General features: G+C 43.0%; 1 protein-coding gene across 1 annotated transcript in view; it reads left to right on the top strand.

Moving 5' to 3' along the window:
* Positions 1-1,243: 1,243 nt before the first annotated feature.
* LOC120434693 (butyrophilin subfamily 1 member A1-like) overlaps positions 1,244-23,508 on the top strand; it is a 30,281-nt gene continuing 8,016 nt past the window's right edge. Inside the window, exons 1-3 of the mRNA XM_039602969.1 lie at positions 1,244-1,262; positions 1,600-1,950; positions 3,091-3,420. Of these exons, the coding sequence (XP_039458903.1) occupies positions 1,244-1,262; positions 1,600-1,950; positions 3,091-3,420 (700 nt within the window). The remainder of the gene's footprint in view (positions 1,263-1,599; positions 1,951-3,090; positions 3,421-23,508) is intronic.

Raw genomic sequence — 23,508 nt, 5'->3', positions numbered from 1 at the left:
AATTGCTTATGAGAGCATGAGGGTGGGAATGGATGTTTGTATCTGTGTGTGCCTGTATGTCTGTGTCCGTATGTCAGGTTTGGAGGCCTATCTCCTCCCACCACTTCCCCTGCCGGTGGCAGACGCCCTCAGACATCGGCGCGTTGGTGGTTCTTTGTGTCCGGGGGTGGGCGCCCAGGTACACACCGGCTCACTCCTTGGCGGCTGCTTATCGGGGCCTGGAGCCTGGGGCTCGCTCGGGCCACTTCAGGGATGGGGTGCCCTCGGCCTCTCGGCCCGGGGCTCGGTCACTCAGGCACAGCTGGCTGCCGGCGGAGCCCACGGGCACGTCACTGCAACCCCCCCCTGGCTTCTGCTCCGCGGCTGCTGAGTGACGCCTCATCTGGGACTCTCCTCAGCTCTTTCTGGGATAGTGGCGCGGCTGCCCCTCTGTTGGTCTTCCTTGGTCTCTTGTGTTCTGGGGGCCTCTGGATGTCTGGAGTTTCGATCTCCTCCATACCTGCTTCATGCCCTGGAGGACGGGGCAGTGGCCCCCCACACCCTCTAGCAGATCATTACATGAAGGAACCTTTAAAAAAACAAACAAACAAACAAACAAGCGCGTTCATGCTCACAGGTGTACACACGGGTGATCACACACACAAACTACACCCTTTTTAGCTCCTATCTCAAAGCACACTGTGCGCTGTCGATCTTACGTGCTGCACAATAATGTTTAACATTTAGTATTTACTGCCATATTCCCATATATCGCTGTGATGTTGTTTATTCTATTACTCTCGTTTTCTTCTGCTTGTTTTCTTTTTTCTTTCTCAACAGGTGATCCAGGTGATCGATATATGTATTTTTTTTGTCTGCTTGCTCTGTTGGTTTTTGTTTTTTACCCTTTTTCCCCGTCCCTCTTCTCAGCTGTTTTTCTTTCCCTCTTTCTTTCTCCCCTTTCTTTCTCCCAGTCAAGTCTGTCCCGTATTCAGCAAATGAAAATAAAATAAACAATAAAAGGTGAATCAAATGGACCATTACGGCAAGGCTGGGATGGTCCATTTGGTAAAGTAAATCTGTTGGGCATCTTTCTTCGCCTTTAGACAATAATTCTGATGGCAAAAGAGCCAAACGGGACAGGCGCAAAAAAAACCCCCAAAAAACCCAAAAGAGGTTACACATTTATTGATTATGATTGTAATCTAGAAGTAATGAGAAAAGGACATTTACTTTGTGACTGGACCATATAAAGAATCAAGCCATGACCGGCTTTGTGGTGGGTCAGTGATGGTCTGGGGAGATATGGATGGGGGGTTGCACAGACCTCTACAGACTAGAAAATTTGTTTTATTCTATTTAATTTTCTTCTAGAGAAATAGTTTACCCACCAAATACGTTTTTGCTTTTACAGGTCTCCCCAGCCTTTTTACTAATTTTTAAAAGCAGATTAATTTTTTTTTTCTTTTACCACTGATTAAATCTACCTTTTCATGGCAAGGCTGACTGTAAAAGTTGTCTTTCTGGTTCCTTAAGATAATGCGACCTGCACTTCACCATGTGGGCAATAAAGTTAGAAACATGCAGTTAATTTCAGTTTCTCTTTGTGTGTTCTCCCAGTTTCCCAGCATGATCTGACTATGTTGTTAGAGGTTAACAAGGGGGTAGAGTCTGTCCTGCTGCCCTGCCAGTACTCCGGTATTATACCTGAGATAAATCCCATTGTGATGTGGACTCGCTATGATCTCAATCCCAAATCTGTCCACTTACAACGAGAAGGAGGAGATGATCTTGGAGAGCAAAACCAGCATTACAGAGGGCGCACATCAATGAGGCCTGATGCTCTGGACACTGGAGACTTCAGCCTCACTCTGAGAAACCCAGAACTGACTGACAGCGGCAACTACACCTGCTCCTTAGCTGATATAAGAGAAGAGCTGAGATGGATGGATATACAGCTTGAGGTCAAAGGTCAGCAATTAACCCTGACTGATTAGTTTAAAAAAAAAAACTGCCTGCTCATATTTTGCTTGAGTTATATATACAAGCTGTACAGTAACTCTCAGGCTTCAGGGGACTGGAGACTGAGAAACACACATACATGTGGGGACAGGCTGTGGTTTAGGAGGTAGACTTAATTATCCACCAAGGTCAGTGGTTTAATCCTAGCTATAGATAGTCAGTTTGTTAAGTGCACCTTTTCAACTGCTTGTTAATGCAAATCTCTAATTCATTTATGCAAACACAGTTCACAAGGCAAAGGCAGTGAGTGCAGTGATTTAAGTCCATAACTCCTTAGTTTCACAGAAATCCAGAAACCCCCTGGGGTTTTCTGGAGGTTCCTGCTGGAAAATTACATGCCAAAAGTGAACTGACTATTTCTCTGCAATCACAAACTCAGTGTAAGTACTATGTAAGTATCAAAATAAACACTTCAGAGGTGCAAGTATAACAGCAAATACCTTTGTGTCAAAGTAACTGAGGATAAAACAGAAAAATATGAATGAGATTTTCCTAGCCTGGCTTTTTATAGCAGATAACCACCTTTAAAATATTCTGCAGTAGATCAAAAATACTAGAAAACCATGAATCAACATATGAACATTACCTGATGCTGCTGAAGTGAAGCAGAGCAAAGTTACAGAGGTTTGATTAGAGACACAGCTAGCACAATAGCAAATGGGATTCCATGAAGATGGAAGACCTGAACTGGGAACAGCTGGGTAATACAACCTTGATGCCAATAAAGCAATCATATGCAAGACTGTATTCTGATATGTTGACATTTCAATTTTGAATCTTTTTAACATTACCAACCGTAGTCTTAAAACTTCTGCTTAGTCACCTTTCCTGCTCTCTTGATGTGTCAACAAATGTATTTCACAGTTATGTAGGAATTCTGATTCAGTGAGGGTAGCATGGTTGCAGTGCACACAGTCACAGACTACCAGTGTATCTCCAAAGAGCTATGTTGTTAATTGAGACAGTGTACAAAGTATGTGGTACAACCGGTCCGTGGGCCACCCTTGACCTTTCTGTTGTTGGTCCGTCAGCTAGCGGCAGAGAAGGGCGAAGTTATAACATACAAAGTGTGGTTTATTGTCCTCTCAGACCAGCAGGTGGAGGTAAAGGTGGAGGAAGGCTCAGAGTCCGTCCTCCTGCCCTGCAAAACAAAACCCGACCTGCCCGAGGACACCAGAGTGGAGTGGACTCGCTCTGACTTGGAACTTCTATTGGTCCATGTGTATTCAAACGGTGACCACATTAAGAACCAGGATGGTGTTTATAGAGACAGAACAAGGATGAATGAAGACCTGCTGAAAACTGGAGACCTCAGTCTGACCCTGAAATACCCCACAGAGAGAGACAGCGGAGAATACATCTGCACCATCTACAGGGACAAAGACATCCTGAGACAGAAAGTAGTGCTGCAGGTCAAAGGTCAGTGCTATAGATACAGGTCAAAGATCACTGCTCCAAATTAAGGTCAGAATTCAGAGATAATTTCTTTTTTATCTTTCACCACAGAACCATTTCCATCCTGGGCCACAGCTCTCTTGGTTCTCCTGGTTCTTCTTGTGGTTTCTGGAGGTCTTTTATTTCATTTCCGACAGTATTTCATGTCAGGTGAGTGTCTCCTACTACGCTACCCGTAATGCTGATGGTTAGCAGGTGTCCTCTGGTGGCTCCTTGACTGTGGCTCACAAAAAAAATGTTCCAGAAGCTGAAAGAGTTGAGAGTTGCGAACAGCAAATACAGAGAGCTGAAGAGAAACTTCCAGGTTTGTTCCAGAAGTGCAGTTGATGTCTTTACAGCTCATGTTATGTTCTGCTGACCTCTCAGTTTACAAGGTGGAGGTGGAGGAGGGGGTGAAGTCTGTCCAGCTGCCCTGCAAAACCACAGTTCACATACCTGAAGATGCTAAAGTGGAGTGGAGAAACAGTTATGGGACAGTCCACGTGTATCAAAACGGCTCTGACCAGACTCAAGAACAGCACCAGATTTTTCAAAGCCGAACAAATATGAAGAGAAACCTGCTGAAAACTGGAGACCTCAGTCTGACCATGAAATACCCCACAGATGGAGACAACTACACCTACACCTGCACCGTCTACAGCAGGGAGGGAAACATCCTGATGCAAAAAAAGTGCTGCTCCATGTCAGAGGTCAGTGCCCCAAATATAGATCAGGCTCATCATAATGTTTGACTCATTATCAATCAGATTAAAGCCCGTCCCTTCCTTCAGTGCAATCATCACAGACATAAATGTCATGGTAATTTTGCTAATCAGGGTTAGCATGTTAGCCTGCCAGCAGTGTTAGCACAAGTGCAATGTTGTAGGTCTGTACGTTAATACGTTTGTTGATGTGGAGAATCTAACAGATGGAAGCATGTGTAGCTCATGCTAAGAAAAGTTTAAGGGCTCATATTTGTGTCCAAAACGTGAAAGCTCTTTGAAGCAGCTTAAACAGGTGACTGTCAGGTTAAAGATGTTTGGTCTTTTTGGATAGTACAGTGAGCCAGAGACAGGAAAGCAGGAAGAAAGACTGAGGGGACATAGAACAAAGGGCTGTTACTAAAGCCAGGCTGCTGCTGTTGGGCCTTCGCTCTGCTACATTGACACATGTTCTACAGGCTGAGCTACAGGCTAGCTTTGAATAACTCCTTTAGCACATTAGCAAAGAGAGCCTTCATGATGGAGAGGAGACGTCAGCTCCTGCCATGTGCGCTTTAATAAAACAGGAAGTTGAACAGGTGGAGGCTCAGTAGCACATCACAGCACATCTGTAAGAAATCACTTGCTTGGCTGAATGCACAAAGTTGAAGTAGCAGTTTTCTAATGCACCACCTTCATGTTTCCTTCATATTTGAATCCCCTGTAGATACTGACAGGTAACCATGTCACACAGAGCTCAAGCCTTTGAATCCAGCTGTGATTGTTGATTTTCTATTGAATGGACTTTTTCAAATCCAGCTGTAGGCCTGTGTTTGTGAGCTCATTAACAGCTGTTTATTTAGAGATACGTGGTCCTCACAGGACAGCTGAAACTAAAGGCCTTTCACATAGGAAGTGGCATGTGCCTTGCAGATCACTAGCTGGGGAGAATGGCCCAAACTTTGTTCCTGCTCTGCATGTAATTGATGTGTCTGTGCCTTCTCTTTCATCCTTGACATGTTTAGCCGCATGTTCTCCTTAAATTGCTGGCTGTCTGAGTGGTGTCTATAAAACGATGTGGGCTTCATAGATAATTGTCAAACCTTCTGGAGGAAACCTGGTCTTGTTAGGAGAGACGGCATCCATCCCACTTTGGATGGAGCAGCTCTCATTTCTAGAAATATGGACCAATTTATTAAACCCCCCAAAATCTGACTATCCAGAGTTGGGACCAGGAAGCAGAGTTGCAGTCTTACACGCCTCTCTGCAGCTTCTCTCCTCCTGCTACCCCCAAAAACCCATCTCCATTGAGACTGTGTCAGCTCCCAAACAGACAAAAACAAACTAAAACCCAGCAATAAACAACTTAAACATAAAAATCACAAAGAAAGAACAATACAGTATCCACATCTGAACCAAAGAGTAAAACAGTGAAATGTGGATTATTAAATATTAGGTCTCTCTCCTCCAAGTCTCTGTTAGTACATGATTTAATAATTGATCAACAAATCGATTTACTCTGCCTTACAGAAACCTGGTTGCAGCAGGATGAGTATGTTAGTTTAAATGAATCAACACCCCGAGTCATTCTAACTACCAGAAACCTCGAAGCACAGGCCGAGGGGGCGGTGTGGCTGCAATTTTTCACACCAGCCTATTAATTAACGAAAGACCAAGACAGACTTTTAATTCATTTGAAAGCCTGATGCTTAGCCTCGTCCACCCCAGCTGTAAAACTCAGAAACCAGTCTTACTTGTTATTATCTATCGTCCACCTGGGCCTTACACAGAGTTTCTCTCTGATTTCTCAGACTTTTATCTGATTTAGTGCTCAGCTCAGATAAAATAATTATTGTGGGTGATTTTAACATCCATGTAGATGCTAAAATGACAGCCTCAACATCGCATTTAATTTGTTATTAGACTCAATTGGCTTCTCTCAAAATGTAAAAGAACCCACCCACCACTTTAATCACACTCTAGATCTTGTTTTAACATATGGCATAGAAACTGAACATTTAACAGTGTTTCCTGAAAACCCTCTGCTGTCTGATCATTTCCTGATAACATTTACATTTACAATAATTGATTACACAGCAGTGGAGAGTAGACTTTATCAAAGTAGATGTCTTTCTGAAAGTGCTGTAACTAAGTTTAAGAATATAATCCACCCACTGTTATCATCTTCAATGCCCTGTACCAACATAGAGCAGAGCAGCTATCTGAACGCTACTCCAACAGAGGTCGATTATCTTGTTAATAATTTTACCTCCTCACTACGCATGCGACTCTGGATACTGTAGCTCCTGTGAAAACTAAGGCCTCAAATCAGAAGTCCCTGACTCCGTGGTATAATTCTCAAACACCTATCCTAAAGCAGATAACTCGTAAGCTGGAGAGGAAATGGCGTGTCACAAATTTAGAAGATCATCATTTAGCCTGGAGAAATAGTTTGTTGCTTTATAAGAAAGCCCTCCGCAAAGCCAGAACATCTTACTATTCGTCACTGATTGAAGAAAATAAGAACAACCCCAGGTTTCTCTTCAGCACTGTAGCCAGGCTGACAAACAGTCAGATCTCTGTTGAGCCAACAATCCCTTTAACGTTATTTATTTGTAAAAAATGTTTGGAATCATGTATGATTTTCGTTCCACTTCTCACGTGTACACCACTTTGTATTGGTCTTTCACGTGGAATTCCAATAAAATTGATTCATGTTTGTGGCTGTAATGTGACAAAATGTGGAAAAGGTCAAGGGGGCCAAATACTTTTGCAAGCCACTGTATCTGAGTTTTAGTGTGTCTGCAAATCAGATCATGTTGGAATGTACAGAGCTGTTGTGTGGAGTTCCTCAGGGCTCCATGCTGGCACCTATTCTGTTTTTAATATACATTCTTCCTTTAGGCCAGATAATACGGCAGTTTCCTGAAGTTTCTTATTGTGGGGTCTGTCTGTCACAGACCCACCGCTGGAACGAGACAACAGCAAAAAGCATTGAACACCAAGCAGAGCTCTTTGATCTCGTGCACGAGGGAGAGAACTATGACAAGTGCCGTTCCTTCGCGTGACCCCAGTCGCTCTCGTCTGCTCTCTCGTAACACTGCTCTTTATTGTGGTTACATGACTATGCATAAGTTCATTAACATATGACATTTTATATAGGTGTACATGTGAACAAAGAGTACCAGTGTGTGTACGCATAGGCGTGCGTGTGTGTGTGTGTGTGTGTGTGGTGGTGGTGGTGGTGGTGGGGGGGTCAAGATGTGACCCTGTGAAGACTCCCAAAGCTGGTGCCAGGAGTCCAGCGGTCCACCTAAACAAAGGGCTCTTATACTTAAACAGATACACAGTAGGTGTCCTCCTATACCATAAATCAGTAAGTATGACCTCTCTCATGACCCCAAGTTGTGTGTGCATGCCAGAGTGCTCTGGGAGGCACACAGTCTTTCTTACCTTTCTCGTAAAGCACTTTGCACATGTCTGTGAAAGGTGCTATATAAATAAACTTTACTTACTTACTATTATTGTAGGGTCTACCTTAAAAATATAAAGCACCCTGAGGCGACTGTTGTTGTGATTTGGAGCTGTGTAAATAAAACTGAATTGAACTAAATTAAATCCTTAAAAAAATAAAGCGCTGGCACTATCTCTACTAGTGAAAGGAAGGTACAACTGAGGTATTCAATTAACTTTTTGAGTACCAAAAATTTAAGTAGAACCATCATCCCAAAATTATGTCTTCCATGTTTTTGTTCACTAAGTGATTGAACTGGTTTTTTCTATTTTGTGTGTATGTGTACATCACATGACACAGCGGTCAAAGTTCAACCCAGCTGAACTCTGTAGTTGATAGACAAGCTCTGCAGAACTGTTTGGTCTGAAAGCTCCTTCTGTGTCAGAGTGTAATACGAGAAGTTCTATTTCAGTAAACAAAAGCTGCTGAACTTTGACCTCCAGGAGAAAACTAGATCATCAAATCGGTGAGAGAACATGGGGAATTTGAAAGTAGCTTTTGTTCTGTTCTCAGAGACTGAAGTTTTGTCCTGTTTTCTTCATCCTGCAAATCCTGCATGTTCAACATGACTGATGGAGCAAATCAACTCAGTGATTCAGTTCATTTGGAGCAAGTAACTCATCTGAGATCATGTGATCAGCAGCAGCTTTCAGTGGAGCTGATTTGGATTCATTCAATTTAATTGAATTCACTCTAATTGTCTCTAACAGCTTTAAAAGCTGCTTTAACTTTCATTTTGTTACCTCTTGCTCTGATCTGCTTCAGTTCGTTAGCGCTCTCTACAACTATAAAAATCTGCTGCTGCTGTCTGTAAAGCTCATATTATGTTTGTTATTATCTCAGATTGTCAGGTGGAGGTGGAGGAGGGGGCGGAGTCTGTCCAGCTGCCCTTCAAAACCACGCAAAACCTACCTGAGGAGGCTAAAGTGGTGTGGAAACGCAAAGAGCCTAAACCAGTGATGATGGTCCACGTGTATCAGGACACCACTGATCAGCCTGAAGAACAGCACCAGGTTTACAGAGACAGAACAAAGATGAATGAAGACCTGCTGAAAACTGGAGACCTCAGTCTGACCCTGAAACACCCCACAGAGAGAGACAGTGGAGAATACAGATGTAGAGTCTACAGCGAGATCAAGAGATACAAAAGAGTGCTGCTCAGAGTCAGAGGTGTGTGTGTGTGTGTGTGTGTGTCTGACTGTCTGACTCTGTGTGTGTGTGTGTGTGTTTGTGTGTGTCTGACTGTCTTGTGTCTCCTCTGCAGGGAGAGTTCAGGTCCAGGATCAAACAGGGGACATCAGGAACAGAAGCAGCTCCATTGATCCGACTCCTCTGATGGCTGATCAATCAGTTTGATCTGTGTGTTCTTTGATTATTGATCAGTGATGTCAGAGTGGAGTCAGTGTGATGTTGTTGTTGTGTGTTTGAGACTTTTAGTGTCCATGAAGGTCTCTGCTGCCGTAGATCCTCTGAACTGTGACAGAGGTCTCACTCTGGAGGAAACTCTCAGCACTTTCCAGCAGCTCCTCCATCATGGAGGACGTTCCCTCACTGTAACAGGTGGAGGAGTATGGCGTTATTTTTGTGCCACTATTCTGAGAGCACGTAAAAAACATTTGCAGGTGCAAGTGTTGCATTTTGAGCAGAAATTTATTTTGAGCAAAGAAAAGCTAAATTTGAGTGAACAAAATTCATTGCTGCGTGCAAAAAATGTATTTCAGTGTTTGCGCTTATCCATATACACACACACAATAGCAGCCCCTCTCGCTCAGTTTTTGCATTTGCGCTCGCTCGCAATGTGTTGCTTGCGCTCTAAACATTTCTGCCCGTGCGCGCTCAACTCTTTCTGTACACCGTTAGTGCCACAAAACCAGCCAATCACAGACTTGGATGCAAAATAATCTGATTGGCTGTTTTGGTCTCCAATCAGCTCGAAATGACGAAATGCAATATCCCAGAATCCATTTCATCCAAAACTCAAACGAGGCAGTGGCGGAGCAACACAGAGTGGCGAAGTTTGAAATATTACTCTTTCTGGGTCACAAAATAAAGTTTTAAGATATTTTCATGCGAGAATGTTGCTGTGTAAACTTCAAATATCTGCTCGATTTATCAAGACATCACATATTTGCATAAGTGGTCTAAACGTTTTGGAGATACCTGTTACCCACCAGCTGACCGGTGGTCACTCGGGTTAAACATAATATATAAGGCTGACAAAAAATCATCCGACTACACCACCAGGTATTATAGGAAAATCATAAACCCTTTGAACTAAAACAACGCCGTTGTGACAGTGATGTACACTGTCTTGTTGGTATATATGTATGATTTGTATCACCTACATGTTTCCCTCTCACCACATATCCAAACCGATATCATGACCAGCAGCTTTTACAGCTGTGGCTCCAGCAAACATCAGCTGATACTAGAAAGTAATATTAAATAAATTTATATTTATATGATATACTAGATAAATTCTAACAACAGCTGATCAAGCTTGAACGTGCTGCTGTTGTTGTTTAGCGTGACATCCGCTGGTTTCCTCTTTCTGGCGCAAAGTGAGCGATAAATAAACAAGAGAGTCGGGACTTGTGGCAGAAAAGATCAGTTTCATGATTGAAGTAGCAACAGGGAGGGAGGGGAGAGAATGAGAAGAGGCAGTTGTGCAGCAAAAACACAATAACTCCAGCTTTGTGTCTTTTTTTCATTCTAGCTGAAGTCCGGGACGAATCGCGTTCCTTTTCCTCTCAATACGGATGTATTGTAATTGGTCCAGCCCAGAGTTGATCATGACCAATTGGCTAATCCACCACCTTTCATTGTTTATACCGTTACAAAACAAATAAACAAACATAATTGTGATGTCTTGATAAATCGAGCAGATATTTGAAGTTTACACATCAACATTCTCGCAAGAAAATATCTTAAAAGTTTATTTTGTAACCCAGAAAGAGTAATATTTCAAACTCCGCCACTCTGTGTTGCTCCGCCACTGCCTCGTTTGAGTTTTGGATGAAATGGATTCTGGGATATTGCATTTCGTCATTTCGAGCTGATTGCAGACCAAACCAGCCAATTAGATTATTTTGCATCCAAATCTGTGATTGGCTGGTTTTGTGGCACTAACGGTGTACAGAAAGAGTTGAGCGCGCACGGGCAGAAATGTTTAGAGCACAAGCAACACATTGCGAGCAAGCGCAAATGCAAAAACTGAGCGAGAGGGGCTGCTATTGTGTGTGTGTGTGTGGATAATAGCAAACACTGAAATACATTTTTTGCACGCAGCAATGAATTTTGTTCACTCAAATTTAGCTTTTCTTTGCTCAAAATAAATTTCTGCTCAAAATGCAACACTTGCACCTGCAAATGTTTTTTACGTGCTCTCAGAATAGTGGCACAAAAATAACGCCAGAGAGGAGAGGAAGCACAGGTGGACCCTCTGAGGAAGAAGAGTGCTCCTACAAACCACATGATCACATGACCAGAGGACAAGCATGTGTAGAAACACATTGAAGTCAGCCTGTAAACACGTTTGTGTAAATTCTAGTCGTGTTTTTCTGTTACATTCAAATAAAAGCAGAGAAAGCAGAACAAATGCTGAAACTGTCTGTATGAAATAAAGAAGTTAAAGTACTCACACACACACACACACACACACACATCTGTCTCCAGCAGCTGTCTGAGCTGCAGTCTGTATTGTGTGTGTAATATCTTCATATGTTTCTAATATTACAGTTTTATCTTCAGGTGTAAAATCAGCTGCTCTGCTGTCTTATCCCCTGATCCTGTGTGATTGATTAGATCCTGCAAACGCCACAAATATCATTTCAGCTTTTATTTGAAAGCCAGCGAGTAAAAGGATCAGCGATAGTTTTCAGAGCGATGCCAAAGCTTGGGTTCCTCTCCTACAGCAGCTTTTCTTTTCTTTCTTTTCTCTCCTGTGAAATACAGCAGCTGGACCTTTAGCTGCAACACACTGTGAGACAAACTGCACACAAACAGTTTGTGTGTTTGCTGATGTTTGTTGAGCTGATAGAAACGCTGCATTTGAAATTAGCTGACACTTCAAAAACGTTCCTCCCTTTATGCTCGCTCCTCTTCAGCAGGGCTAGCTAGATGCTAAAGTAGCGCTAACACAACTTACAGACACCTGCAGTAGTTCAGCTGTTGTCCCAAAACATATCAATAAAAACATGGCCCACTTTAAGCCCTGACTGTGACTCACAGTTTGACTCTTTGGTCTCTTTTTATGTGATTAATAAACAGTGTTGGGGAGTAACGGAATACATGTACCGCCGTTACGTATTTAGAATACAAAATATGAGTAACTGTATTCCGTTACAGTTACCGTTTAAAAAGGTGGTATTCAGAATACAGTTACTTTGTTGAAATAAATGGATTACACGGCGGTACTTTCCTGTTTCATATTGTCGCTGGTCAGGACTGTTTGGGTTTGTTTGACAGCTACGTAATGTTGTTCCAGGCGGCAGCGTTACGGTTGCCATGGTTACAGGGTGACGACGCTCTCTCTGCGTGTTTCCTGGGTGAGAGAGCGCTTTTTGTTGTTGTTGTTGTGCTAAGCTAATAGGCAGAATGCTACAGGCATGGCCCTAAAGAATGTAGCATCATGGGCAGTGTACTCCGTGCTGCAGCGAGAATGGCCTGCCATACACGTTATGTGTCTCTGAGCGAGGGAGGAGAGAAAGGAAAAGTCGGGAGCTGGGAGCAAAAACGGGAGCTGGAAGCATGTAAATATAATAATAACCACTGCAGCCAAGAAGAGTGCCTGACGAGCCCATTTGTAAGTAAGCTATTAAGACTCAACTGTACACTGTGTTCGTGTTTTCCTCCGGGAAAAAAAAGTTCCGTTGGAGCAGCCTTTCAACGCTCTCTCTGTCTCTGGCAAGCAAAGTTGACCCAGACAACAAAGTAAAGCTAGTTTTCGGCTACCAGCCCGACACGGAACCCACCGTATTAGCCAGAGGTCCCTTTACTACGGTTCGGAGTCGCGGACCTTCAGTATCAGTAATAAATCACTGCAATAGTACATTCACGTAGTTGTAAACAGCACGATAATATATTAAGTAATCCAAAGTATTCAGAATACGTTACTCTCATTGAGTAAAGTAACGGAATACGTTACAGAATACATTTTGGGGCATGTATTCTGTATTCTGTAATGGAATACATTTTAAAAGTAACCTTCCCAACACTGTTAATAAATGAACAGGATTTCCTTTCATGTGTTTCTGTTTAGGCTCAAATCACTTTGATGTTTGAAGGCTCGCACTGATGAAATAATAACTCCCCTCAAATGTGTTAAACCTAAAGTAACCAGCCTGTTTGAACATGTAAGGAGTAGAAAGTACAGATACCTGTAAATCCTACTTAAGTACAGTAACAGAGTATTTGTACTTTGTTACTTCCACCTCTGGCCCCACCGTTTTATCCCATATGACTAAAGCCAGGTAGGGGCTGGCTGGATTCAGCAGAGCAAACATCTAATGTAGTCGTGGGCTCACAAGTTTCTCTCTGGATGCTGTCATGTTGTAGTTGCCATGGTTACACAAGGTTTGGCCCTGACCAAAGCGCTCGGCACAGACATGGTAGAGAAGGCCGTCACTAAATGATGGAGGCGGGAAGCAAGACTCAGGGGTCAGGTATCCTGGTGTTACTGAGGAGAACTCTGCTCTCTCTTTCTAGTCCCTGTTATTTACTCACACTGTCCCATTTAAAGCAGCTGAATCCTCTGTGATGCTGTTCACACTAATATGGTTGGATCACGCTGAGACTGAAGGGACTCTGACTGTCAGCTCACTCTTGAACACACTGAGTTTCTGGGAGTCTGGCAGATATAAGACCCTCTTCAGGAACTGACTCAAAGAAGAAAAAGTGTGGATTTTTTCATTTGTCCAGATTGTCATTTTTCACTGGACGTGGGTAAAACTCCTGGATATCAAAGACATTCTGAGGATCACTGAAGTTAAACGGCTGTTGCTGAAAGTTTAAAGAGAATTGTAAAATGATAAGATAATGATTGACTAATAAGATTATCTGACAGGTCCTTAAAGTGGCCCCTTGGTGGAGCTCAGCAGGACGACAGGTGGCTGTGAGCTCATTTTAAAATAATCATAGAATAAACAGAAACATTAGCAGATGACGTTTGAAGGCTTTACATGTGTTGGATATGAATGTTTGGAGCCCAGATCATCATTTGTCTTGTTTCAGTGGGAATGTTTTTCTCCATGTTGGCCTGAGGGTGGTGCTGTTTAGCCTGTACTGAGTATTTGTCACTATGCTGAGTTGTGGGTGGAGTCAGTGATTGGCTGAAGGTGCCTTCTTTAAAGCGGGAACACTGGCTCAGCTTTCCTACCTCCTTACTCCCAGCTGGACCACGCTGCATCAACAAGTGATTGTCTGTGTGCTGTAGAAATAAAACTGAAGGAATTTTGCAGGTAGAAGATATTTGATTTACAGCTTCTCACACACGAGACCAGGCCTGCAGCTATCCATTATTTTAGTGTGTAAACAGACTCCGCCTCTCTGTGTAAACAGACTCCGCCTCCACGTTAAACTGTGACATCATCATCACTGCTGCTGTTATCAGTGTTTGTGTTTAACACTGGAGGCTGTGTGGGCTTAATGTGCTCAGACTTTTATTCACACGCTGCTCATAAACACGTTTCTATTGGAGGTCTGTGAAACATGGAAGCAAAGAATTTTATAATCGAATTATTGGAATTACTCGATGAATCGTTGCAGCTCTACACGAGACACTTTCTTTAAAAGTCATCAGACTGGTTTCATACATGTTAACACTTAAATACAGAAAACTTCAGCCTGATATTCCCGACGTATGAAACTATGTTCAAATCCAGATGAACTTTTTTACAAAGACCTGTTTCTGTTAATATTATATCAAAAGTCTGTGATGGTGTTCTGTCTCGTTTTCCCAACATTAACCTGTGAAATGTTCATATTTATGTACCAGTCAAAGGTAAAACATGTTTTCTAATAAATTGTGTTTGTAAAATCTGCTGGTTGTAAGAAGAAGTGTGTAAATGTCCCCAGTGGCTGCTGTGGTTTACATGGTGAGATAACATGTGAGAAATCATTCAGATACTGAATGATTCAGACAAAGTATTTCAAAATGAAATTCAAATGGAGGGTTTTGTTTGACACTAGAGATCAGAGATGCCCCACAGACCAACACATGAAGTACTTTCTATTTGTGGATTAGAAGGAGAAATATATCTGTATTATCAGTTTATTATAATCTACCTGAATCAGTGTTTGGGATCAGATTTCTGTGTGGCCTGGTTCACTCACTTCATCATCATTTTAACATCATTTTCTATTGACTTTGACTGTATAGAAATGATGCACACTTAACCTCCGTCTGTAGATTTCTTTGGTTAGTAGACACCTGCCTTTGTTCGCTCTAGAGTGGATATTATAATATGATTCCTGGAAAAATATGTAGAAGAGCTTCTAAAGGAGGTGAAGCTTTTTCAAGCTGCTGCTTTTTGTTTGTCCTTAACTTCTTCCCTGTCAGGAAAAGACAGAAATCCTAACAGACAAAGAGCTTTTTGAAGTAAACAAATTCACATTTGTTCTTCTTATTCAAGCTGACGTTTCAACCAGCTGCCATTCAGCAGCACAGAGGTTACACTCTACTGTCTTATTAAAGGACTGCAGGACGATCCATCTCCACAGGTTTGTGGTGCTGAACTGGCATTTTTCTTTGTCTCATCTAACAGGTACATGAAGGGACACAAAGATGTAAATCCAGCTTTAGTTATGTCCCAGACACATGGGCCTAGAACATGTGGCAGATTGCTGCAGTTGCCCACAGTCTGCATAGAAGTTTACCTGCAAAATCAACAACATGAGAAAGTGCAATCCAAACGAGAGACACAGAGCTTCACTTTCAAAGTAAAAGCTGGGCTTTACCTCTGCAACCAACGTGCTTCAGCTTCAACTTTTACTCTAAAGGCACTTTCCACAGATTCACTAATCCTCAGTGAGTGTTTACAGGCACGTTGGTGTCTCCCATGCAAGCTACAGCCAATCAGGACAACCTTCAGTCCATCAGAGCAGTCACATGGAGGTTTTTGGTGGATGACCCTCTTTGTGACTAACTTCACCAGCCAGCAGTCAGGTTGGAGAATGCACATTTTGCACCAGCAAGCAGACATGCCAGGGGGTCTGAAGTGTGTTGGTCTCAAGGTTTATGTGACAACGTACACTGCCATGCAAACATGTGTTGTCCACTGTGATTAGGTACTACTGTACAAATATAAGAATTATTCAAAGCATGTATTACTAATAAAACTGTCAGTCAAAACTAAATAAGAAAGGTAAAATTCTGCAACTTAAAGTTAGCATATCACAAGTTTACCATGTTTTTTTCAATGGAGAGGAGGTGGGAGAAGAGTTGAAGTCATTGAGGAAATGTTCACTCGTTCCCTGAATGTTGAATAGTAGCAAACAATGTTTCTACTTTTAGCTCCACTGACATCGAACAGTATTCTAAGAAAAACTATTAGAGAGCTGGAAACCATTCACAACACCAAGTATTACTAATAAAATACTCAGAAAATCATCTGCTGCAAACAATATCCATTACTTTCTGACTGCCATCTTCTTTCACCTCAGTGTTTGTCATTCAGGCAGCAACGCTCTCAACTGTTGTCGCCCTTCAAACAGCAGACTGTGATTTTATGTTTGCTGTTCAGCTGGAACGCTTAAAGTGTCACAGCTTTGTGTTTCTTAGTACGTTGGTGTTTCTCTGGATTAGTGTGATGTTGAACTGCACAGCACACAGCTGGGACTAATCACACATGACAAGACCGAGAGGAAGCAAAACAGGATGCACTAACACAGGACACGGGATTGTCAAAGTAAAACAGGAAATACACAAACATCAAAGACAAGAGCGAGACGTAACACAAGGGACAGAAGAGAGGCAGAGAAACAAAATCTAAAGACTAGAAAGCACCAAAATAAACCAGAAACTACCTGAAACGAAGCAAACTTATAAAAACACACAAACACGGAGTCATCCTGCTCTGGACCGTGACAAAGTGGCCCTTCTTGTGTGAGTTGATTTTTTATACCTTTTATGAGATATAATGGAGTTTTCTCAGCGTCCTGCGTTGGTGTGTGAGCTTGTTTGGAATCTGGACTTTCAGCATAGCAAATCTAAAATACAGTGTTCTGAAACATTACATTGAAAAGAAAGTCCCATGTTTCCCACGGTCTCTGAATGCAGCAGCAGTGTTCCAGGTTGTGTGTGATGTCACACACATTTAAAAATAAGTCTTCACTGAAGCTGCTGAAGCAGCTGAATGTCTTTATGTGAGCACTGATGTCCACCAGCAGAGGGCGCCCTCGCCCTGCTACAGGGATGCATTTAAGGCCGTCCACAAAGGTTTGTTGGACTGGGAGAAACGTGCTGAGAACCACAGAGCTCCAGTAACAGACTCTTAGTGTTGGACTGAAGCTGATCAGACCATCGCAGAGAGCCTGTGGGGGACCGCTGACCTCTCAGCTTTGTGAAACACAGACGTTTTCTTCAAACACTCACAGAAGTCAGAGTCAGTTTATTATTTTAATGTGTTTCAGTTACACTTTGGTAAGGTTCAGGCAGCAGAACTACTCGGCTAGATTTAGGTTAGTTTAATAAAGTTTGGGGTTAAAGTCGACTCTTCCTCAGGTCAAATCTATGAGTTAGTACAGTTTGTTCTTTAGTATAAACCATAAAGACAAATTTGTCACATGTCAAACCTCCTTAAAGGACAGCCTCTCCCATCTGTGGACCCTCAGTGCTGCCGGACTCATCTCATACTGAACACACCCACTCTGTGTCAAACATCAGTGGATTCACTGTTTCTCAGGGTTCATTAAAGGTTAACATTTCTACATTCTTTGTTCCTGTCAGAGCGTCACGTGAGTCATTAAACATCAGTGATCAGTATAAATATGGAACATGTACAGGACACGTCAGTCTGTGTGGACCTGCTGATGTCATCACTGTGTTTACTTTATTGTTTGTTGTCTTATGGTTGGGATTCAGAAATGTTCACTGCCATCACGTGTGTGTGTGTGTGTGTGTGTGTGTGTGTGTGTGTGTGTTTAGTTTGTGGGGCGTCCACACTGTAACACTATGTCAGGTTAACTCACTGTGAGAGGAGAACAGTTACTGGAACAATCTGAGCTCATATTGTGAATAGAAGAGAGAGAGCTGTGCCAACTGGAGCTCAAACAGAAACATTAAGATTCATTAAACATTATGAAGAGAAGTAAACCACTTAAACTAACTTAAACGTCTGAATGATTAAGTTAAGTGTTTGCTCATAGGGGGTCATCGACCTCATGTTTGTCAATGTGGGAACTTTGTGTCGACTAAATGCAACTTAAAGCTCGACGGTTGCCCAAATGTTTTAAAGAAGTTGATAAATTCAAAAGCTGTGACACTTGTTGCTCAACATTTTTAAGTTTTGGTTTCAAAGCTTCTTCTGGTACGAGACTGACATGCCAGTGGGAGGAGTCAGCAGACGACCTGCTCTACCTGCTGAGCCACAGGTGGAGTCATCAGGGTGGAGTCGTTTCAGGAAGGACAGATCAACAGAAAGAATGAAGATGAGTTATTGATGAGCAGAATATAAGATAAGATAAGAGATAAGATAAGATAAAACTTTATTAATCCCTCGGGTGGGTTCCTCTGGGAAATTCGGTTTCCAAAAGCACAGCACCGACAGAAGTTACAGAACATGAGCAGAATATTATATATACACACATATATAAATACAGAGACATATTTAAATAAAATATACGAAGGGGATAAATAGAATAAATAGGAATAAGAACACAAGGGAATTGCACATTTCAAGTATTGAAGTCTATTGCACCGTTGAGTATTAACAAAAGTATTGCACAGTGAAATGAAAAGGCACTACAGCTTAGTTGTTCCCCCTCCTTTGTCCTCCTGTCTCTCTCCTCCTCTCCCCTCCAGAGAGGAGTTAAACAGTCTGATGGCGTGTGGGACAAAGGAGTTTTTAAGTCTGTTGGTTCTTGTCTTTGGGAGAAGCAACCTGTCACTGAACAGACTCTTCTGGTTGTTTATGGCCGTGTGCAGAGGATGCCCAGAATTGTCCATAATGTCCAGCAGTTTTTTAGTGTCCTTTTCTCTGCCACTGTCACCAGAGTGTCCAGCTTCATGCCGACCACAGAGCTAGCCTTCCTGATCAGTTTTTCCAGCCTGGATGAGTCCTTCTTGCTGTGCTGCTGCCCCCAGCACACCACAGCATAGAAAAGTACTCCAACCACTGACTGGTAAAACATCCTCAGGAGCTTCCTGCAGATGTTAAAGACCTCAGCCTCCTGAGGAAGTACAGTCGGCTTTGGGCTTTTTATACAGGTGCTCTGTGTTGCATGACCAGTCCAGTTTGTTGTCCACCCACAGCCCGAGGTACTTGTACTTGTTGACCACCTCCACCTCCTCCCCTCTATCTGAACCGGCAGTGGACCTGCTCTGTACCTCCCAAGTCCACAACCAGTTCCTTGGTCTTTGTGGTGTTGAGTTGCAGGTGGTTTGTGTGACTCCATGTGACAAAGTTCCTCACCAGACTGCTGTACTCCTCTTCCTGATTATCCCAGATACACCCCATGATGGCTGTATCATCTGCAAACTTCTGAATATGGCATAATTCGGAGTTGTAACAGAAGTCAGAGGTGTACAGGGTGAAGAGAAGAGGGGACAGCACAGTTCCCTGTGGTGCTCCTGTGCTGCTGACCACAGTGTCAGACGTGATGTCCTTCAGCCTGACGTACTGTGGTCTGTCAGTGAGGTAGTCGGAGATCCAAGCCACCAGGCAGGGGTCCACCTGCATCCTGTTCAGTTTTTCCTGGAGCATACAGGGCCGGATGGTATTAAAGGCACTGGAAAAGTCAAGAAACAGGATCCTGACCGTGTCTTTCCCCATCCAGGCGTGAGTGGGCTCTATGCAGGAGGTACAGGATGGCATCCTCCACTCCGACACCCGCCCTTGTATGCGAACTGTAGTGGGTCCTGGGCATGTTGTACCTGTGGTCGGAGGAGGTTGAGGAAGAGTCTTCATAAGATGTGACATCAGTGCCACCGGTCGGACAGACTCCGATGGCCCGTCTCAGCAGAACTGAACCCAGCTGTGACGAGGATTAGAGCAGGACCCCAAAGAAAGGAAGTGATGTCACCACAGCAGAGTTCTGGTCTACAGGGAAAAGAACATGAGCGTTAAAGGTGATGCATGGCACAGGTAAGCATAGCAAGCATGAGCACAGAGAAGGGTGAGAAACTGAAGAAGGGTCTGGAAGATCCCGACCAGGTCTAGAGGCCAGCCTGCTGACATGAGGAACAGATGCCCAAAGCATCTGCGTGAGTGTCGGGCAGCCCTGTGATAGCAAGAAAAGGGAGACAGTGAAAGGGCAGAGGGATGCAGAGGCTAGGTGAGTTTGATCCGATGACAGCAGAGAATGAAGAAATGGAAGAAAAACTACAGCCCATATTAGTCTGAGGAGCTTGGAAAGCTGCCCGAGCCTCCAAACAACAACAACATTCACACATGTGACCCTCACAAATATCACTGACAACCAAAAGTCCCATTTTTATATTGCTGTCAGCATTATTCCATCATGAAGCAACAATAGAAACACGTCTTCATTTCATCTCTGTTGGAGCTTTTTGTTCAGTGAAAGGACAAAAAGCTGTCGGTGAATCAGATTTACTCTGCTGCACTGAAACACTGTGGACACAGTCTGGAGACACGCAGACTTTAAACTTTTTTTTGCATGATTTGAAAAGAAACCACATCATAAATGTGATCATGTGGGACTTTAGAACCAGAGGATCGCTGTGATCAGAGAACCCGGCCTCGTTAATAACCTGTATTGATCTTTTTGTAGTTTTAAAGTCCCCACAGCTCCACACAGTCACACATGTGAGGAAGTAGAAGTGAGCAGTAAATGATCTGCAGGCCTTATAGTTTAATACATCCTCTGATTTATACTCACTCAATAACCACTTTAATGTTTCCATGGTAACCTGTGATCAATCACAGCAGCTGAAATAAATAAACTCTTTCAGTTTGAATGTTTCACATTTTTCCTTCAGTTTCTTTTTGATGTATAAAAATCATAAATGTGGTTTTCTTCATATTAAGGGACAGTTTGTTAACATCAGACACATTTTAAGGACTTCCAGCTTCCTGCAACAGCAACAACAGATCCTGTAAATTTATCACACAATTAAATCAGTTTGGATCATCTGCAGAAATAACACATGTGAACAAACCAGCAACATCACAAACATCATGAATATAAAGTAGAAAAAGCTGTGGACCAATCAGAGGTCCCGGGCTAGCACATGTGACCTCTCTAAATCCTGACATAGTGTCGTTAATCTGCTCACATTGTTGTCTGTTTTCCACACAGCTGATCCCACACTTCTCCACTGTGGTCAATAACTGACTGTGATCGATGGGATCAAAGTTTTCTGTAGATCAATAGAAAAACAACACAACACTCATCATTTTCAACAGCTTCTCATATTCCTCCAACCGTCTCCATCACTGCATCAGTCGTAGTTCTGTTTCTCCTCCAACCACACTGCTGCTCATCCAATCATTTCAATTGATCAATAAACAGATCACATTGTTTCACAGATCATTTCTCTGATATTTGTGAACATTGATGAAGGAGGGATCCTGCTGCCTTCACTGTCTCTGCTTCTCTGCAGTAAAAACTGCTTCTAAAGTGGATTTTTCTTCCTGCGTGTCCTCTGCAGACCTTTAGTCATCCACAGCTTTTCTTTCTCCTCATCTTTAAGCAACATTTCCTAACAGGACAGAGTTTATGATGTGATTCTCAGGATGGATTTCAGATACACTGTATGCCTGATCAGGAACGTCAGCACACACTTCATCCCAGTGATGATCTGTTAGCTCCGTCTTTAAGGCCTCACTTCTTCCTGCTGTCATGTCAGTCGTGTTGTTTCACTCACTGATTTTCTCCAATATTTTCTGTTCCTGACACTAAATCTAAGCACAGCTCACAGCTGAGTGTGTTCCAGTAAAGTGTGAGCAGCACAAACACAATCAGAGTTTGTCTCTGTCAGCTTTCAGCCAAACATGATGGCAGACTGCCACAGATCACTTCTGAGGACAGAGGAGGTGTTCAGCTTCCTCATAGCTTCACACCTGGTTGGTCTACTTTATGTCAGCATGAAGAAGAATCCCACGTATGCACTTATACACCTTCAAATGACTGAACGTCCTCCTCTTTTCTCAGAAGTGATCTGTGGCCGGCCGGACTTCATTCCACAGATGTGCTTTAACAAAGTGTGAAGCTGAACTCTGAGCTGTGACAGTGTGAGCAGTGTGAGAGTGTCAGTAGATGATCAGCAGAGGAAAGTGAGAGCTGCTGTGAGCTGATGTCCTGAAGGGCTTTTAAAGAGTCTCTGAGTTTGACAGGAACATGAAGATGTTTGTGGTGTTTGTGATCCTCCTGCACGGTAAGTACACCTTCCTCTCTCTGCTCTCATCATCATCTCTCTCTCTTTAATGTGTTGAAGTGCAGCAGGAGCAGATTTCCATCAAACACTGGATTCTGATTCAGATCAAACTAACAATCCAAAGCAGCAACTTTCAAATCACTGGATTCTTCTTGGTGGCTTTCAGATGAGCTCATGTTACAATCAGCTGCTGTGTGTGTGTTGTTGTGTAGCTGAAGCTCTGACTCACATTTCATATGTGACCAAAGGAAACTTGGTGCTGTGTGACACACTTTAGATTCTCTGCTGCTGCTTTGAACTCTTCAAACTAAAGAGCCAAACTGATGATTGACTGTGCAGCTCTGACATGGCACCAAATGTCCCTGTTATCAGCTGCTGGATGGACGTTATCAGAGCTTTTTAGTCCCACACGGATCACCAGGAGCTCCTCCTCTGTCTGCAAACAGGCTCAGCAGCTCTGATCATTCATTGGAGTCAGCACAGAGTGTGGAGACATCTAGTGGTCGTGGAGAGAAGTGCATGTAACATGTGTGTGTTGTGTTAATCAGCATGAGTAGTTAGGGGGACGTGCCTCCCTGTGCCTGATGGGAGTCCTTGTAATTACCCAGCATGCTGTGCTGTGTGTTTCATTTCTAACACTGGTTTTACTGAAGAGCTTTCTGAGCTTCTTTCATTGATTGTGACCAACATACATGTTTGCTGTGGATCCACATCTGCTCTTACTGCTAATGTCATGAAGCTGTTTGAGTGGTGAGCAGTCAAAGAAGCAGGTCCTAACAGGGACATAGCAGGATATTCCTGCCTCTAAATGAGCTGTAACTGCACATATGAGCACAGCTGGTCTGCATGTAGTGAACACAGAGTCTGTGTGAGCTGAATTTACACCAGTCTGTTTGTGTTCCTGTTATTTTGGCCGTTTGACAAACTCAAATGTATTTAAGCTTAAATAAAAGTGCACTTATAAAAATGCTGTAAAATCACAGTCCTGCTGATTTTCCTTTGGTGGACACCAAACATTTTTATCTGCAGGTGAAACTCTGCAGTGACCTGAGCGTGTGCTGTTCTCTGGCTCTGAATAATGTTGAAATGCTTGATGTTCTTGTCTGTGATCACGAGGATCTTTTCTTCCATCCCTGCTTCTGTTTCCTGCTCACAAACCTGCATCCATCTCAGCGTCTAAACTCAAAGTCAGCAGCAGCTTCTTAGCTGTCTCTGCCCTCAGAGCCCTGATCTCAGGGACTCTTAGATCATTTCAATATGTACATAGAAATCTGTTCTTGATGGCATCGCCCCTTTGAAGGTGA

Source organism: Oreochromis aureus, linkage group 3 (assembly GCF_013358895.1).
Source record: "Oreochromis aureus strain Israel breed Guangdong linkage group 3, ZZ_aureus, whole genome shotgun sequence".
Classification (NCBI taxonomy): Eukaryota; Metazoa; Chordata; class Actinopteri; order Cichliformes; family Cichlidae; genus Oreochromis; species Oreochromis aureus.
This window is presented reverse-complemented; position numbering and strand designations above follow the sequence as displayed.